The 19,339-nt window shown below is 51.5% G+C and overlaps 1 protein-coding gene and 1 long non-coding RNA gene across 5 annotated transcripts in view; one reads left to right on the top strand and one right to left on the bottom strand.

The window, feature by feature from the left end:
* The first annotated feature begins 809 nt into the window (after positions 1–809).
* The window catches only part of SYNJ2 (synaptojanin 2), a 105,086-nt gene continuing 86,556 nt past the window's right edge, over positions 810–19,339 (top strand). For 2 of the 4 annotated variants that reach the window (XM_027056550.2, XM_053222033.1), the window contains exon 1: positions 810–1,042. In XM_027056550.2, the coding sequence (XP_026912351.2) occupies positions 916–1,042 (127 nt within the window). In that variant the 5' untranslated portion in view covers positions 810–915. The remainder of the gene's footprint in view (positions 1,043–19,339) is intronic. The other 2 variants (XM_053222032.1, XM_053222034.1) reach the window with 1 other exon arrangement.
* LOC113598608 (uncharacterized) lies at positions 17,083–19,080 on the bottom strand. Its single transcript, XR_003419224.2, has 3 exons — positions 19,045–19,080; positions 17,809–18,007; positions 17,083–17,424 (listed from the first exon to the last, which is right to left on the bottom strand). It is a non-coding gene; the product is annotated as an uncharacterized LOC113598608 (long non-coding RNA).

The raw sequence follows: 19,339 nt of genomic DNA, 5'->3' as shown, positions 1-19,339 counted from the left end.
CCGCACCCAGCAGATTAGCCTTTGGACAGATACTGCCGCCATCTGACAGGTGAGGAAAGCGGGCCCAGAGAAGTCAAGGTCACATAGGTGGCACGCCTAGAGATCACGGTCTCAGTTCTCTCTGAGCCCACACGCCTTTGATCTCCCCAAACTCTGCCTGGTGTGCCAGTGGACCACAATATCCTCACGTACAGAAAGCTACTAAAAGGCGACATTTGTTGAACACTTGGCACTCGCCGGGCACTCGCCGGGCACTCGCTCGGCCCCTTCTGGGAGTCAACCCTGACTCCTCACCCCAACCCCAAACCTGCTTTCCCCGCAGGGCAGCGGAGGCACCTAGCTCTGAAGTGACCGGCCCAGGGTCTCTCGGGCTGGGCCTGGCGAGGGCCGGCCTCCGCCCCGGACTCTAGCGTCGCAGCCCCGCGGGCCAGGCCCCGTGCTGCCCACAGAAGGCCGCGGCGTCCAGCGGCGTTTTCAGGCTCCCCGGGGCGCCCCGCGTCCTCCCGCGCGCCCAGGAACGTGTGGAATCTTCCTCTTCGGCCGCCGCCCACCGCAGGGAGGACGTCCCCTCGGGCCCCGGCCCCGGGATCAACCCCCAGAGCGAGTCCCGGGGGCACGGGGAGCCGCCGCCAGGCCCGCCCGGCCGCCCCGCAGCTGCCTCGCCGCTGGGGGGAGCGCGGCGCCCCGGCGGAGCGGGAGCCGCAGGCGGCCAGGCGGCCGGGCGCCCTCACCTGCCCCGGGCGGCGCGGCGAGGGCGGAGAGGGGAAAGGGGGCGGGAGAGAAGGCCTGGGAGGAGGCCGGGGAGGAGCCTGCGCGGGGCCGGGAGCCGGCGCAAAGTGAAACTCCCGGCACTTGCGGGAGCGCGGGGAGCGGAGACGGGCTGCGCGCCCTCGGGCCGGACGCGCCCCGGCGCCCATGGCGCTGAGCAAGGGGCTGCGGCTGCTCGGGCGGCTGGACCCCGCGGGGGAGAGCAGCGTCCTGCTGGAGGCGCGAGGCCGCGGGGACTGCCTGCTCTTCGAGGCCGGCACCGTGGCCACGCTCGGTGAGTGCGACCCCACGGCGCCCCCGGGGAGCGGCGCCCGAGGCGAGGGCGCCTGCCGTGCCGAGACTTCGAGAAACGGGCACCTCCCTTCCCCGAGGTGACCATGGCCGGGAGGCGTGGAGACAGCCGGGGTGCGGGGTTGGGAGGGAGGGAGCTGCGCGAAGGCTGGGGGGCGCCCTTGTTGGAATGAGGCGACGCCGGGGACGCCCGAGTGCCCCTCTGGCGGGGCCCGGGACGCGGTGGCCCGCAGCACCTCCTGGGGGTCTGCCCTCACCGCGCCCGCCTGATGGTCGCGTTCTTGGAGAGCCGGTTGTGGCCTTTTATGCCCCGCGCTCCGCCGGGACACGTTACAGATTCAGAGAGATCCCAGGGGATTGATTTAGAAGCCGCCCCGCCCCTGTGCCTGGCGCTCGTTTTCTTTTGCACCTGTTGATGAAATCCGTGAGTGCCCGTTGGTGTGCGTGGGCTAGCTTCACTCCCGGAGGGGATGGGGACGCAAGCGCTGGAACACGGACGCCGGAGAAACCCCTCTCTGATGGCACCTCTGCCCTACGTAAATACTTGGCCTAGAAGCGTCAGTTCTGCAAAGTAGAGAAAGAACTTGGAAGCAAATGTACTGCTTGGTGACTCGACCTCTGTGCTGGATGTGTTTGAAGTTGGGTGCCCAGCCAGTGTATTTCATGTCTGTGCTTCAGGAAGTCTTGAGACCGGCACTGTGCCAAGGGCTTTAGTGATGATCTCATGTTAACTTTCACAATTCCACAAAAGAGCTACTATTATCCCCAGATTGTAGATGAGTAAACTGAGGCCTGAAGAGGCTATGAAACTTGCTTGCCTGAGGTGACACACCTCTACCTGAGTCCTATGTGGCTGTGTTTATAACGTAATACAGCGCATGGTTTCCGGGTATCACCAGCCACCCCGTCTCTTGTTTGGTGGCCAACTTCATGAGGATGGCCAAAGCAAGCCAAGCCAGGTAGGACTTAGAACTTTATGAACACTGGAGAGTAGCCTTCCTGTTGGTGTCCAGCTGGACCATATTACCTTGTTGGTAGCTCAACGCAGCTCAGAGGAAGGTCACTGTCCAGGTTGTGGACAACTAGTACACTCACAGGTAGAACAAACACTTTATCAATGTGTCTAGTCTTTTTTCCCTGCATTGTATGCATGCAACCTTCAGTTAGGAGATAAGGCTTGGAAGAATCATCTCTTCTATCTCAGTTTCCCTCAGCATGTCATTAGCCTATAGTCATCTGGCTTGTTTTCAGTCACTTGGTTACTGAAACAATGTCTCCAGTATTGTCAGTGTCATAGTGTGCATCGAATCGTCGGTGAAATTATTATCAGATTATTCCAGTTTGCGCTCTGTCCCCCCCCCCCCCCCCTCAATCCAAGTTTGGTCATTTGCTGAGGTCTTGGAAAGAAAAACCGCAGAAATTTCCATTCCATTTCAGATGTCTGCTTCATACCACATTTATCAGAGCTGAGAGATTAATTTCATGGTGCAAAAATCCTACTTCATCAAAAAGATTGAAACGTCCTTCAGTTGGATTACAGCAGCGTTAAGCAAGGTTCATGACTATTTAAGAGTTCCTTTGAAGCCACTTGGACAAAAAGGCTTTATTTTTTTTCAAAAGCGAAGGCTTTAAAAATGATTAATGAAAGTAGTATAATGCATATTTTCCATTTGGAAATGAAGTTTGGGCTGTGATGCATGTACATTACTTTTGGGATTACAGTATGCTGGATTCTAGTACAGAGGATGTAATGAAAGGAACTGGCATGTCCTGAACTCCTGTGTAGTCCACGTTTGTCACTTAACCTAGCACTCATTTTTCAGTAGAACTTGGGTTGAGTACTTAATTTGTAAAGTCTGTTTTTCTTAAGTGAAACTATTTTTATTATTTTTAAATTTTTTTAATGTTTCTTTATTTTGAAGAGAGAGACAGAGTGCGAACGGGGAGGGGCAGAGAGAGAGGGAGACAGAATCAATCCGAAGCAGGCTCCAGGCTCCAAGCTCCAAGCTCCAAGCTGTCAGCACAGAGCCCGACGCGGGGCTTGAACTCGCGGACCGTGAGATCATGACCTCAACCCAAGTCAGACGCTAAGTGAAACTATTTTTAAAAAGCAGCTGTAGTGCTTGGTGGTATTGCTCGTCCAGAGGAGGATTCTGATAGCCTTCTGTTACTAGAAAGTTGTTGTTTCAAACTTTTCAAGTATCCTAAACGCGCCACAATTTGATAGAATGGTTCTGAACTTGAAATTCCCATCTGGATTTCAAAGGGCTAGCTTTTGTGCTTTCCTTTCCTTGAGGAGGAAGAGAGTACTTTCATTTTTTCCCCAGAAGCTTTCAATGTCTGCTTTTGCGTGGGACCGTGCATCTGCGGAAGCCGGCATAGCTGGTGTTGGAATCCTGACCGGTTGCCCTTTCTAGGAGGTTCAAGGTTGTGGGCAGCTTCCTCTGAATTCAGCTGTGATTTCCTGTGATGGGTCTCCCCAGGGAGGAATCTGAGGCCAGGAAGATCTAAGCGAACGGTTTATTAGCATGTGGGTGGTGGTTTCTCCCCAGCCAGTGAGAGTTCCTAAATTCTGCCCAGCCCTGTGGCAGAGGCATGCCGCTTTTATAGGGAGCAACTGGAGATCCCACAGCTCTTCAAGGCACTTTTTATACCATGAGGACCCACACTTGAAAAGGCGTTTCACCACCGGGTAGGGGCTCACAACTGCTTAGCATTTCCAGGCACTGCTCAGGGGCTTGAACTGGGCCGAGAGTTTAGGAAAAAAGCTGATGATCTTTGGTTGGTCTGTTGCTGGGCAAAGTCCTTCTCTTCCACTGTGATTCTGCAGACGGTCCCCACGCCAGGCCATCTAGCCTGCTAGCAGGAAGGGTGCTGAGGGAATACTTCTAAATTCCTGCTTCTAAAAGAGTTAGGTTGAGAATCTATCTTAAATGTAGATCAGTGGGAACAGGAATTCGGAAGCAGAAAAGCTAAATGGAAGCAGAAAACCTAAAAGTATTGGCACCAATTTTTAAAGTTGTTACTAAGTTTTCTTGGTGAGCTGATTTAGTAGTGGGGGGCTTCTCAAGTATAGGTGAAAAGCCATAGCACGTAACAATTCCCTGTGGTCCGCGATCCAGAGTTAGCATGCAGATGTTCTCTTGTTGGCACATTGGGACAAAAGGTAGTTGCTGTCTTTCCCTTGGTCTCTGTTAGACTTAGTGTGGACCACACAAAGGGAAGTGTGGCTATTGTTCATAGGTTTTGTTTTCAGAATGAGCACTGATACTCCAAAGGTCAGTGTTCTCCAAACAGCCCCTAGGAAGGGTGGCCTGCGAGTGTCTGTGTGTTTACACATGTGTTTGTGAGCCAGTGGGACTGGGTCTCCCCCCCCCCCCCAGCCACGCCTGCTGTTGAACAGTCAGCAGCAGGGATGGGGGTAGGAAGGAGGCCTGGGAGACTTAATTAAGTTAATTAGTAAGTGTCCCTAAATTACTTTGAGCTTCTGGGGGAAAAGTTTCTGTGTAAACACCAGGCCTGAGTTTTCCCAGCTGCTGTGTTTATATAGAGGCCACAATATCCTGCTTTGTTTGAATTGGTGAAATGGCGAGGCTTCTTCTGAACTGTTGCCTTGCCCACTTTCCCTGGCTTTGTGGCTTGGGATTATAGGTCAGTGCCTTAGAGTCTGACCTGCTTAAGAGCACTTGAGAGAATCAGTAAGTGGCCATATCATCAGCACTCTGGGGTAAAGACTGAAGTGCAGGTAGGACCCGATGGGGGGCCCCAGGCTCCTAACTTGGGAAGCGCCCCCACCCCCCCTCCCCACCCCCGCTGGGCTACATGGCCTGTTGGCCTCCAAGGCTCATGCCCGGGTCTTTTTTCCTACTGGTAGGTCTGGTCAGCATAACATTTACAAATACACAAACTGGGTTAGTGTGTACTTCTACCTGTCGTTTTCATAACTCACCCGTAGGAATGTGATTTCAGATCTTGCCAGCCTCCCTTTCAGGGCCATGTGGCTCAAAAACATTTCCCTTGACCTTTTTCTTAAAAAAAAAAATTTTTTTAGGGGCGCCTAGGTGGCTCAGTCGGTTAAGTGGCCGACTTCGGCTCAGGTCATGATCTCGCAGTCCGTGAGTTCGAGCCCCACATCGGGCTCTGTGCTGACAGCTCAGAGCCTGGAGCCTGTTTCAGATTCTCTTTCTCCCTCTCTCTCGGACCCTCCCCCGTTCATGCTCTGTCTCTCCCTGTCTCAAAAATAAATAAACGTTAAAAAAAAAAAATTAAAAAAAATTTTTTTAAATGTTTATTTTTTGAGAGAGAGAGAGAGAGAGAGACGGAGCACAAGTGGGGTAGGGGCAGAAAGAGGGAGACACAGAATCTCAAGCAGGCTCCAGGCTCCGAGCTGTTAGCCCAGAGCCCGACGTGGGGCTCAAACTCACGAACCTCGAGATCACGACCTGTGCCGAAGTCAGATGCTTAACTAACTGAGCCACCCAGGCGTCCCTCCCTTAACCTTTAATTGCAAACATTTGAAATGAACAAATGTAGAAGGAAAAATGAATCCCCTGTACCTATCACCCAGCATTGATATGTCAGTATATTTCAGTTCTGTGTCACACGTCCCTGTATTTTTTATGAAAAATGAATCTCCTAACATTTTATTGATTCGATTTCAAATAAGATTTTAATTTATTTGGCTTGGCTTTTCTTTTTTCTTGACTTGCATCCGTGTGTATCTGCGTAAGTTCAAAGTTTGCGGGACGGATTGAGATGTGGGCAAGAACAGAGATGGTGGTGTGAATTGATTCTGAGACTCTGGCCAGGATAGATTTTGAAAAACCAAAGTGATCCCATGGGAAGAGTAAACCATCAGCTGGAAGAGCAGAGTGTCCCCACCCTGGGATGGCACTGATGGGCTCACAGGGACACCTTCGGGGGCTTGCCCTGTGCCTCTCATTGAAACGAGGAGTCGGGCCATTTGCGCCCGCCTCCCTGGACCTCAGTCCAGATACACAGGACTCTGGAGGCTCCTACCCAGGTGGTGCCCAGTCTGTTTCCAACATGCTCGTGTCTTTTCCCGGGGTCGGTGACAGACTGCACAGTGCACGTGTCCACTCCAGACCCCAACGAAGGGAGTGTAGCAGGGGTGCCCGGAGGGGTGGAGGTGGACACATGCCACCCTGGCTGGGTGTCCTCAGGTGTGTGCATGAGGCCCCTGGCGGAGGGGTATGAAGCCCAGAAGCACGAGTGGGGACGGTGTCAGTGGAAAGAGAAGGGGCTCAGGCTAGGGGCACCTGCCCCCACTGGCTACATGCTGGACCTGATCTTCCAGTTAGCAACAGGGGTGAACTTCTCAAGCTAAGAGGGTAGAACATATTTTGTTTTTTGTTTTTTTTATTTAAAAAAAAATTTTTTTTTTCAACGTTTATTTATTTTTTTTGGGACAGAGAGAGACAGAGCATGAATGGGGGAGGGGCAGAAAGAGAGGGAGACAAAGAATCGGAAACAGGCTCCAGGCTCTGAGCCATCAGCTCAGAGCCTGACGCAGGGCTTGAACTCACGGACCGCGAGATAGTGACCTGGCTGAAGTCGGATGCTCAACCGACTGCGCCACCCAGGCGCCCCGAACATATTTTGTTAAACAGAACTCTGGCAAGTGTTCTGGGTATCTGTGTAAGTCTGGGTATCACTTCTGGGATGTTCCTTGGGTACCCAGGTCCCACTGCGTGATTTTTGGCCGCTCAGCTTCTATTGTGGGACTGGGTCAGCCTTTCCACCTGCGATGAGGAATATGTTCTGTTGTTGTTGGGTTTTTTGTCCCCCCCCCCACCACCACTTGAAGTGTCCTTAACACCTTGGGGAACTGCCCCAGGCTCAGACTTGGGAATAAGATGAGGGGGGGAGGGGAGTCCCTAAGCATTTCCAGGCAGGGCTAGGTGGTGTGGTGGCCAGCTCACCTCAAGGAGAAAATCCGATCCAGCTTGCGAGGGTGTCTGCACCTGACCAAGCTGAGGGTTTGCAAGCAAAGCCCCCCCGAGCTGCACTAGCATTTCCAGGCGGCTTTTGCAGTGGCTGGTGCTTCTGTTGTCCACACTGGTGGATGTTGTGCACACACTGGTAGGTGTCGTCCCCACACGGGTAGGTGTCATCTGCGCTCTGGTAGACATTGTCCATGCACGGGTAGGTGTCGTCCATACACTGTTAGATAAGGGGCTGTCAGTGGGCACGCCAGGGTCTACCTTCAAGGTCAACACAAAAGAGCCCAGTTATGGGCACTTTCTGTTTCTAAGGAATGCTGGAAGGAGCCCTGGGGTACTGGTATGTGAATGTGAGTCATTTTTGAGGACAATTTAATGAAAACCGTAAGAAATATGTATGACCTTGATCTAGTATCAAGGGTAGATACTATCGTGGTATCAATGGACAGATATTTATTTCGGAATATACTCATACATCATGAGCCCATTTTGCTTTAAGGATGTTCATTGCAAGCTGCTTTGAATTTTTAGCTGACAATATAAACTTTGGTCCAACTTGATAATAATAGCTAATATTTATGGAAAAAAATAGCTAACATTTAGGGCGCCTGGGTGGTTCAGTCGGTTGAGCGTCCAACTTCAGCTCAGATCATGATCTCGTGGTTTGTGAGCTCAAACCCTGCATCGGGCTCTGTGCCGATAGCACGGAGCCTGGAGCCTACTTTGGATTCTGTGTTTCCCTCTCTCTCTGCTCTCCACCCCCCCCTCAAAAAATAAATAAACATTAAAAAAATAGCTAACATTTATGGAGCACTTACTGTGTACCAGGTGCTATTCTAAGGGGTTGACATGTATTGATTTATTTAATCCTCACAATGAGGCAGGTACGAAATAGATTCCATTTAACACTTGGAGAAAGTGAGGCACAGACAAGCATAAGAACTCGTATGAGGTTCTACCTCTAGTTAGTGGTGGAGCCATGATTTGAACAATGCCCCGGAGGCTCTAGAGAACAGCGTGTTTAGTAAAAATCTCCTCCCTAGAAAAAAAAGAAGATTCAATGTGTGTATGAAAAAGACTAGCTGTGTCCCATCGTCTCTGTGCTTATTTTGGGTTTCAAAACAGACGTGTGGTCGGTGGAGATCAGGGGTGCTGGTGAGTGTAAGCATCAGTACAGCATCCCCGTCGTGACTGGAGCTTTGTCCGATGCTTGCATAAACAGGAGTGTCCAGGCTTGGGGAAGCAGCTACCCACTGAGAGGTGCATGGGATCTCACAAAGGGGGACATCTTCAAGAGAAGTGTGTGGGCTTCAGTCCTGCCTTCCAGCAGGGCTGAGGCTTGCGCCTGGTATCCTTCCATATGGATGTCCCCAGCACCTAGAACAGAGCCTGATTAGGACTCGAAGCTCTGAAGAAAGTCCTAGGTTTCTTAGCCTGGAGGCTTCTAAGCATGTCCAGGCTCCCCCAGGACATGCTTCCGAGTGTGAGGACCATCAAACAGATAACATGTTGGACTGGTGTCTTCCTGAAGAGCCCCTCAATTTGGAGTGGGGGGGAAATGCCTGAGGGAGTGAATGTATCTTCCTGCCCTACCTTTGCTTGTCTTGGAGAACTCGGGCGCTGTGCCGACTGGGTGGACAGAATTGTGGTTTGCACCCAAGGTGGGCACTGGGCGACTGTCGTGGACACAGCGCTTGGCAAAGGGCCTGTCCGGGACAGCCGGATGCCTCTGGCCAGGTCCTGGGGCGGTGGCAGTCTGCACTCATGACATACGAAGCTGGAGGGTTGCCATTTGCTTGTAAAGCTTCCGGGTTCAGAAAATGGCTCCAGGCGGGAGGGTTCACCTGGAGCATAGTAGCGAAGGAGGGCAGGCAGGGTAGCTCCTTCTGGAGAACCAATTCCTGGGAGCAGTTCCAAAGTATGAATGCAAAAGTCTGAGCTTAATCTTACAGCAGTTTTTGGAGGATAAGGAACTCTCCTGGAGAGCCTTTTGTAGTGTCATGGGAGCTAGTATTTAATTCTGTTCCCGCATCTCTGTGTGTTTCTGCCTCACCTCCTCCCTTCTCTGAGGCCGAGCCTGATGGAGCTGACCCTCCCTGACCTCCTGGAGCCCCTGACCACAAGCTGCTGTGCTGCATTTGTCCACTCCCCCAGAACAGGCCTCATCTTTTTTTTTTTTTTTTAATTTTTTTTAATGTTTATTTTTGAGAGAGAGAGAGAGAAAGACAGAGCCAGAGCATGAATGGGGGAGGGGCAGAGAGAGAGGGAGACACAGAATCCGAAGCAGGCTCCAGGCTCCGAGCTGTCAGCACAGAGTCCGACACGGGGCTCGAACTCACAGACCACGAGATCATGACCTGAGCAGGAGCCAGACGCTCAACCCACTGAGCCCACTCAGGTGCCCCAGCAGTCATCTTCTGCCATTGCTGCCCCCTGACAAGATCTGAGGAGATGCTGAGGGCAAACCAGGTGCTAAGAAATGAAGAGGGATGTTCCTTTGTTCTTTAAAGCAGTGTGAGGTCCGAAGCAGAACTGGGCCACCGAAAACACTCCTAGTTTTGGAATTGATGTGGGATTGGGGGCTGTGGGGCGGGGAGAGGGCAGGGAGTTAACATCTGATGCTCGGACCCGGCATAGGACTCGGGTGGCCCGGACACCCATCAAGATCTTGGAAAATGGGCGATTTAAGGTGAACAGTGCATGATGTACAGTTTCTTCTCTCTACTGACTAGCTGCCTTTTTGTATTCAACTTGTATTGACTTATTACTCATTGGTGGTAGTAGTCTCTACTCAGAAAAAGCAAACTACTTCCCTTTCCTTGGGTCTGACTCTAGAATGTTCTGGTGAGGCCTACTGGTAGGAGAGGGAAGACCTGAATTCTATCTAGCCCTGGCTCCTTATCTGAGGGAATTGAGTTAATCCACATTTGAATCTTAGGAGAAATTATCTGGCCAGGTAAAATCTAAGGTGGCTCTGATCCAAGTCTGAACTAAGAATGTCTGCTATACATTTTGTATTAGAGACTTATGAATTAATTAAAATGCATGAGATGATCTCTCCTTGATTCTGCCCTTTTCCGATAACCAGCAGAAAAAATTTAAAAAGCAGGAACAATTTAGCTTAAATTAGGGCCACAGAGTAAGGTATTTATTAAAATAGCATAAAGTGTGCTAAAGTAAATAGCTCCTTTAGTTGGTCCTTATTAATTTCCATTAACGTTCTGAAAATCCTGTCCTTCAACATAAACATAGCTTTGTTTTTTAACAGGCTGCTCTGGAGGGGGAGTTTGTGTGCCTGGGAATGTGTGATCTAGTTTCAGCTGCTTCACTGACTGTGTGTTGCAGAACTTAAGCTTCACCATGAAAATTATTCATGGCTGATAAATCCTGTATGTTGGAGAAACTCTTTAAGGAGAGGAGACCGTTTTCTGTGGCTCCTGCTTCGCGATTAAGCAGAACTGAGGTCCGGAGCCAAGCTGGATCCCGCTGGCAGAAAGAGTGACTGATAGAATGCAGTCCGATCGATGTGCTCTGGTTCAACAGAACTGTGACACTCGCATCACGGCCTACTTCAATAATGGGCTTGTTTTTATTTAAATGCTGTGGGTAAAGAAAGGAATATTGGAAAACTTGGGCCGGAAATAACTTGCCACCAGCCCGGGCCTGAGCCAGGCCCTCGTGACAAGGTCCAACATAGTGGTATCTGCTTACCTTTTCCGCAGACCACCAGGAGGGGAGAGGGGAGCAACAGCCTTGGAGCAGAGGGGAGGAGCCTGTGGCTCAGGAGGGGAGGGGCCTGTGGCTCAAGAGGGGAGGGGCCTGTGGCTCTGGAAGGGAGGAGCCGTGGGGCAGAGCGGAAGAGGGAGCCAGTACTGCCCTCCATTTCCTCCCTTGCTTTCCAAGCTGATCTGTCTAGAGGGGGCACTTTTCTCTAATTCACAGAAAGGTACCGTGTGGGCCGTAGGCCGCCTTGGAGAAGGTAGTTCTATAAAGGCCTTTTTCGAACTTTTATGGCAGTGATAAAATTTGAATTCCACTGTGGAACTGGAATTTGTAGCTTACCCCTGCAACAGAGGGGCGCGCGTCACATAAGATCACACAGGCGAAGTGAGGAATTGTCATGACATGCCATTGCCTGCAGACCGATGGCTCCAGACTTGGGGGGTTTCAGGTGTGTGTCCGACTTCAGCGCTCTCGGCCTCAGGTTTCTGGTTTCGTTTGCTGTCAGGAAATTTATGTAGCTGAGAGCTTATTAGAATTTTGTCTTCAGGGGCGCCTGGGTGGCTCGGTCGGTTAAGCGTTCGACTTTGTCTCAGGTCATGATCGCGCGGTTCGTGAGTTCAAGCCCCGCGTCGGGCTCTGTGCTGACAGCTCGGAGCCTGGAGCCCGTTTCCGATTCTGTGTCTCCCTCTCTCTCTCTGCCCCTCCCCCGTTCATGCTCTGTCTCTCTCTGTCTCAAAAATAAATAAACGTTTTTTTAAAAAAAAAGAATTTTGTCTTCAAAGAGAAAATAGACCCAGATCGAAGACTGGGCGTGTGATCCTGCAAGAAAAGTTTACAGGTTGAACTTTGTGACTCCGGTTAGCTCACTCACTGGCTTCCCCCTGGGCTTTCTAGGAGAAGCCTCAGCCCTGTGGCGTGTGTGTGCTCCCCTCCTGAGCACTGTTAACCCTTTTGGGTGCAGGTGATAAGACTGTGCACCTAGAACAGCCAGGAGACACATCCTGAAGTATCTGGCAGTGAAACGATATCAGGTCTGGTATTTGTTTGGCAATACTGTGGGAAGCAGATGGATGGACACATATGTACGCGCGCGCGCGCGCGTGTGCACACACACACACACACACACACACACACACACACACACACACACTGGGGGGGAGGAAGCAAGTGAAATGAGCCTGGAGAAATGCTGATAACTCTTGGAGCCGGGTGACAGGTACGTGGCGGATTGTGAGACGTAGAGAATTAATAAGCTGGCTGCTTTTCAAGCTCAGCAGAGAAAAATTGATGACTTTCCAAGACACCATGATTAGTCAATTAGAAATTAGAGTATCAAATAGGAAAAAAAAAAAAAGATTCTACCCCCAGCGACAACAGTTTCCGAGAATAAACATAATAAAATATGTGAGGTCTAAAAGGAGAAGACTACAAAACTTCACTAAAGCATCAAATAATTGGAAAGGTATACTGTATTCTTTGATAGGAACACTGACAATGTGAAGATGTTGTTCTCCGGCTAATCTATAAATGCAAGTATCTATGAGTAAAATCCAATGAAATTCCAATAGCAGTGTGATATAAAACATAACGGGCCGACTGGAGTATGTCTGGGACCCCCCTTACCCCCCCACACACACACACTTAAACTAAATGGCAGCACCATATGGGTGGGGCAGAGACTCAGGACAAAAACGACTGAATCATCCTGGTCCTACTGTTTTCCTCCACTCCACCCAATCCCCTGGCAAGTCCAGACTTCTCTACCTGCATATATACCTGGATGCCACCAGCGCCCCACTGCGTAGGTACAGCACTAGTCCAGTCACTTGGACTGGCCTCTAACTAGTGTTCCAGCCACCACTCCCAAGGCTTCCCCAGCCCCCATGCAGGGGCCTGCTCAAGCCTGCACCGCCTACGTCCTCTGCCCTGGCTCCTTCTCCAGTCTCCTCTCTTGCCATTTCCCGAGCTTACGCCACTTGAGCAGCCCTGACTGGCTCCTGCCTCATCTTTGTATTTGCTGTGCCTTCTGCCTGCACTGCTCTCCCCCCAGACCTCTGCTCGGCTGCGGCCTCCTCATTCAGGGCTAACTCGATGATTTGGGCAAGACTTTCCTGGCCACCCTCGCGCAACTAACCTGTGCACTCCACGCTCCCCACGCCCCCGTTGTCTCCGTTCTGTCACCTGCTTTCTTGTCTTCCTACCACTGGTCACCAAAAGCAACTTCTGTGTTTGCTTTTGCATACATTGCATGACGTTGTTCACCATGAGAGTGCAGGCTCTATGGGAGCAGGGTGGTGCGGGTTGCGTTGTGTCCCCCAAAAAGATAATGTTCAAGTCCTAACCCACGGTAACTGAATGTGACCTTACCTGGAAATCAGGTCTTTGCAGCCATAATTAAGATGTAAATTCAGGTGAAGTCATGCCGGCATAGGGTGGGCCCTTAATCCAGTAGGATTGGTGTCTTTATAAAAAAAGGAGACACAGAAACAGACATACACAGAGGGGAGACAGTCATGCGACGGAGGCAGAGATTGGAGTGACATCTTGGCCACCAGCCTAGGACCACCCAGAGCCTCCAGGAGCCAGAAGAACCGAGGAATGAGCCTCCTCTAGAGGCTTCAGAGGGAGCAGGGTCCTGCCAATACCTGATCTTGGACTTCTGGCCCCTAAAACCGTGAGAGCATAAATTGCAGTTATTTTAAGTGCCCCAGTTTGTGCTACTTTGTTCTAGCAGCCCCGGGAAACCCCTACAAAGGGCATCGTGTGTTGTTCGGTACTGTCTTCTCAGCCCTATCTGGTGTGCGGAGCAGCCCCAGAAACACTGCTAAATGATGAAGGAATGACAAAAATAGCCAAGAAGATTTTGAAAAAGATCAGTGAGGACGGATTTGATCTCCCAGATAGTAAAGCACACCACAAAACCAGAAGAACAGTATAATGGACAAAAATCAATAGAATAGAAGAGAGGGCTCACAGTCTTATGTAAATAGATTAGTTTATTGTAACTTAGGTGATGATTTAATCAGCCAGGGGAAAGGTGGGTATTCAACGAATGGTGTTGGTTGGTGTCATCAACCAGTGCTGTGCCCCGTGGGGCTCTTCGTTTATTCAGCCAGATATTCAGATCGGGTTCCCCTTGGATTTTCTAGTCTGAAAGGAGGAGGGCAGAAACCTCGGCTTGCCCGCAGGACAGCGCTGGCTCTCCCTCTCCTGGGCAGTGAGTGGTCTCTCCGGGAGCTCCTGCAGGTGACTGCTTCACACAGCCATCCATCAGGTCCCTAGCTCCTCCCATCATTAAGCCTTGCACCCTGTAGGAGCCATATCCTTTATAAAACCCCGACAGGTATAGATTCCAGGCTTCCCCCAAGCCCTGAGCCTGGTGTCCTCGTCGGCAGGTATAATTCATGTATGGCTCTTCCCTGTCCGGGAGCAATTGGCCGATTAAGGTCATTTTTACCAAAAGCAATGTTACCTAGTAACGCAGTTGGTGGTTTACCTTTATGGGGTTCCTAGGTTTTGTTAAGCCTATGTGGATGTTAATTAAGTTAGAGCCCTATAGTATATCAGACTTTAAAAGAAATTACAGAAGTCATTAAGGTTAAATATAAAGAGGGGCACCTGGGTGGCTCAGTCAGTTGAGCATCCGACTTCGGCTCAGGTTACGATCTCATGGTTTGTGAGTTCGAGCCCCGCGTCGGGCTCTGGGCTGACAGCTCGGAGCCTGGAGCCTGCTTGGGATTCTGTGTCTCCCCCTCTCTCTCTGCCCCTCCCTGCTCATGCTTTGTCTCTCAAAAATAAATAAACATTAAAAATTAAAAAATATATATAAAGAGCTCAACTTTTAAAGTATTAAAAGAACTTATAGGAGGAGCATGCACAGTTTCATAGTGTGAAAGGCTTTCTAAACAAAGTGTAACGCTCAGAAGTCATAAAAGAAAAAAAAAACCTGACAGATTTAAGAAATATATATCAATGAGCGAGTCCTAAGTGTACAGCTCCATGAATTTTCACCGAGTGAACTCACCCATATCACCAGGGTGAGATCTAGAAACAGAGCGTTGGGGGCACCCAGGGACCCCTGCTCAGCCTTCACCCTGTGTCAGACTGATAGACTGATTACATAAATATTTAAAACTCCAGGGGATACAAAGATACCATAAAGGTAGTTTAAAAACGAGCAGCAGCCTGGAAGGAAACTGTGTATAACTATTTGCAATATATAAAAGGGTCAAAGACTGATAATCATTGGATATAAAAGAGCTCCCGTAGATCACAAAGAAGAAGACCAGTTTACCAGAAAAGATGGCAAAGGATATCTAAGTCATCCTCAAAAGGAAGAAGTCAAATGGCCCAAGCCATGGAGCCAGCACTGGCCACTCCGTCTTGGGCTGTCAGCAGTGCCCGACGAGGGAGTGCTGGTTCTGTTCTCCATTCTTCCATGGAGGCTCCTGTGACAGACACTGCATTCCACCCGGTGTCACCCCTGCCTCCTGGCCCTGCAGCTGTGCCCTCACACCTGTCTCTCCCCTTAGGCCTTTACCCCTTTCCCAGGAGATATTCGTTTCTCTCATGCACTGGCTCCCAGGTCATCCCCCACAGGCTTCCAGAGAGGCCCAGATTTGACTTGTCCTCCAGGTGACACCCCTGCTCAGGTTCAGGCAAAGCTCAGCACGAGGAACATCAGGGCCGGGCTCAGGTGCTTGAGGCATGAACAGCAGTTGTGGTATCACCGGGAGTGGCAGAAGGTAGAAAGGGGGCCACCATTGCCAGGGGTTGGGGCAGGCGGTAGGTATGGCGTCCATTCAAAAAGGGGAGTTGAGGAGGACAAAGTAGGCCCCCAGAAAGGAGTGTGGGACAGGCAAAGTGTTCATTCTGTAAAGGCGAACTTCCCCAGAGAGAGGCTGCTGAACAGAAGGATTTCACAGGTAAATGACAGGGGGGTCCAGACATGGCTCCCACCCCCTGGAGATGCGCGCTCAGGTTAGCATGGAAAAGATTGCCAGGCCGGGTGGTAAATCCAGCTGCTCAGCTAGCCCAGGGATTCCCAAGCACGTGCGACCTTCTGTTCATGGAGCACACATAACACCTCAGGGCACACCGGGGTCTCCTGGAGTGCCGTTGGGGAATGCTGTGCTGTGAAGTGGTTGAGATTGAAAGGTCGGGTTCTGACCCAGCCACAGACTTTTCTGTTACCAAGGCTGGGCGGAGCGAATTCCAGGTATAGAAAGACTTTGGCCGGTTGGTAAATTAGAGGAGGCAGTTCCCAAATCAATGAAATGTGGTTAAGAGGGTCATTTGAGGTGTCTTCTGCCTTTTTGTAAAAATAGCGTGACTGTCTTCCCCCGATGTTGTGAGGGGCCTCTGTGAAGGAGCAGACATGTTTAATTAACAGACACGTATGGAAGGAGAGGCCAAAGTAGTCGCAGTAGATGCCCCCAAATACTGTGTGTGGGGATGCGGATAACACAGCACCGTTAATGCGTCTGCTCAGAGTTGAACTCGCTTCATGTTTCCTGGGTCTCTGTGCACGGTGTTTGCCCCCCGCGAGGCTGCAGCTCTGTGTCTTTGCGGTGCATCTAATCCAGGTAAGCGGACTGGTGTTCCAGTCACGTCTCTAATGCTAGTTTTCTCCTAAACAACAACAACAACAACAACAACAATTTTTTAAAAATCAGAGAAGCCTGAGAAATGAATTATAGTCTGTTTTCTGGATTCTGGATTAAAACATAGAATAGGAATTGGCCTTTTGTAGACGGATGAAGCTTTCATCTTCCTGGAACTGTGACCTGTGCTCAACAGATCCTCGCCCGCCAGCCTCTTGGAACACTGCCGCCACCTGCACGCACTCCCCCAGACGGAGCCTTGCTGGCGGTGGGCAGGCATCCTTCTCGCTCCCTGCCACTCTCAGGCCAGGGTTCCTCCTCCTCCCCCTAGAAAAACGGCTCTCGTGGACGCACACGCCTCCTTATTGAGGTCTCCCTTCCTCCGGGCCACGCTGTCATTCACAGAGGAGCTGGGCTCCTGGCTTCCTGGGTTCTCCCACCACAACTCCTGTCCCCATCCCCAGTGAGCTCACGCCTCTTAGCATGATGCCCCTGCTTCTGGCCTCTCTCTGGCCTCACCTCCTCACGACCGAGCCCTCCCTTCCCCTCACTTCACACCGCTAGACCTTCCCGGCACCAGGTACCATGCCACCTGCAAGTTCAGCTTCAGGCATCCTTCTCTGCGACCCGCTGTCCTCCTCGCACCCCAGACGGTTCTGCAGCCGCCAGCCCTTAGTGTCCCGGCCCCGCAACCTTCCCGCCACCCTCCCCTCCCCTCCCCCGCCCTTCTCTTGCTTACGGTGCGCCCCGTGGCCGTGACCACTCCTGCACACACTCTCCGCTCTCTTGCACACACTCCTCCCTTGGGTGCGTGCGGAGCAGCCCCGCCCCGCAAGCCCGGGGTGAGGCCACGCCCCTTCCACCCCACGCATGCGCCCTTGTTGCTGAGAGTGGCTGGGGGAAACCACGACCACGCCGGCTTGTTGCAGTTTCACATGGGGTCTTCGACGCTGGTCAGTCATCTTACCGGACTTTCTTACCCAGGTTGCTCTTCCTCACCGCGCGATGGCTATTTCACATCTTCTCGAGCCTTCGACACCTTGGCCCTCTCAGCTAGTGTTTTGCTTCCTATATCACTGAGAAAATAAAAGGAATTAAGAGGAGAACTTTCGCAAGCCCCACCACTTAACGTGTTTGCTGGCGCCCACCACCTTCCCTCTGTTACAGCGCTGACCCCCTGCCCCTGTTCTCTATCTTTCCGCCTCGTCCCCTCCCCCCTTTAAACACTTTGTTCCCACTATTTCCCCCTTCCCTTCCTAGCCAGGTGATTTCCATCATTAAACCGACAGACAGTCGTATCCCAGGTCGCATCCCAGGTTAATAAGCCTTCTCTTGGCCCCAACCCCCCCCCCCCCCCCCCCGGCTCCACTACCATTACCTCACATGAAGAGGTCGTCCTCCCTTGCTATCTCCACTCACCCCACATCCTCCTGTGACACACTTAAGCCCGGCTTTGGTACCTGCCACGCCTCTGAAGCTCTTCCTTAAGATCCCCATGTCTTCTACCTTATGGGTCTGCCCTCCAGCCAGCGGCACCACCCAGGTGATCACGCCCCTTTTGTGAAGCAGTGCTCCTTCGAGTTCCTGCCTCGCTGCTGCTGCCATTCTCCCCGGTGCTCAGAGCAACATCTGGCACAGAGTGGGCATCCGGAGTCCTTGCTGAGTGACGGAAGGAAGGGGAAAGTCACACCTTCGTCCCCGCATGTCCTACAGCATAAGAAGGGGCATGCATGGAAATAGCGCTTCTCTGCAAGGGAGGAGGCTCTGAGGTGGGGTCTTAGCAGGGCTGGGAGGGTCTTTCAGAGGAAGGGATAACTGGGGAAGGAAGAAGAGAGCGAGGTGTCCCGAGGAACTGGTTTGGCTAGTCAGAGAGGAAACTGAAAAGATAGCTGTAAATAGAACCTCCAGTGCCAGGCGGCCGGTGGACCTAATTTGTTAGTCATAGGAAGCAAAGTGAAGGGCTTGTTACATGAGGGAGGGGTGACACATGAGGACTTGCTCCAGGAGGAGAGCCGGGGGCGGCGGGGCGTGGGTGGGGAATGAAGGCCCAGGAATGAGATCTGTGGTCAGGCGGTGAACACTGCCCCCAAGGATCTGGGCTACGGGATCAGCCCCTATGTACCCAGCAAACACGCACATGTTTCTAGAGAAACAGGTATTGTTATGCTGGCCTCCTCCTCTGGCCTGGTCACAGCCACAGCTGACCTCAGTGCAGGGAGGGGAGTGTGGAGGGGCCCACCCCTGTCCCACAGATGTTTTCCCAGCTGTGGCTGCAGGCGATGATACATTTCCCTTTTATTTTCTCTGGTTGGTTTATACAGGCGAACACAGCCACTATGGGAGGCAGTGCGTTCGCTCATGTGGTTTTCGGTGCCCTCCCCCCTCCCCCTCCCCACCCTGGCTCTTTTGTGTGGCCTGGACTTTTTTGGTGAGAAAGAGAAGCAGTGGCCAGTACAGGAAAGTTTCTTACTGGGGCTGACGTGTGCCTCCCGGGTTGGCTTTCATCTTGGCTCTCAAGCTTCCAGTACAGACTGATGTTTTGATTTGCAATTTGCTTAGCAACCCTCCTGTGCCGCCATCCGCCCGCCTGAGAAAATCCATTGTCTTTCTGAAGAGCTGCTTTAGCTCCAAACTGATGACTCTGGAAGGAACAGTCACAAGCCAGTCTGAACTGAGCTCATGGAGGAGACACTGACCTTGATCTGGATGCTGCTATCCTCTTGAGACCCTGAAATACAAGAAGATGGTCTAAAATCATGCACAAGAATGCAGCCACAAATGGTACCTCAGTCTTGGGCTGTCGGCATTGTTAAATTGACCTACTTATTTTTGTGACATGTGGGCTGGGCTTCACTGGAGTTTCCTTATGGTGTGTTATCGTGGAATTTATTATGAAAGAAAGAAAACACGTGTGGCCGGTTTGATGATTGCTCTGGACTGGCTATCTGCGGACCAGGAATATGGTCTGTGTGACCTGGGTCTTAAGAAGCA

This window comes from Acinonyx jubatus, chromosome B2 (genome assembly GCF_027475565.1).
Source record: "Acinonyx jubatus isolate Ajub_Pintada_27869175 chromosome B2, VMU_Ajub_asm_v1.0, whole genome shotgun sequence".
NCBI classification, from domain to species: Eukaryota; Metazoa; Chordata; class Mammalia; order Carnivora; family Felidae; genus Acinonyx; species Acinonyx jubatus.
Note: the sequence above shows the minus strand (reverse complement) of the source record. Positions and strands in the feature narration are given on the sequence as shown.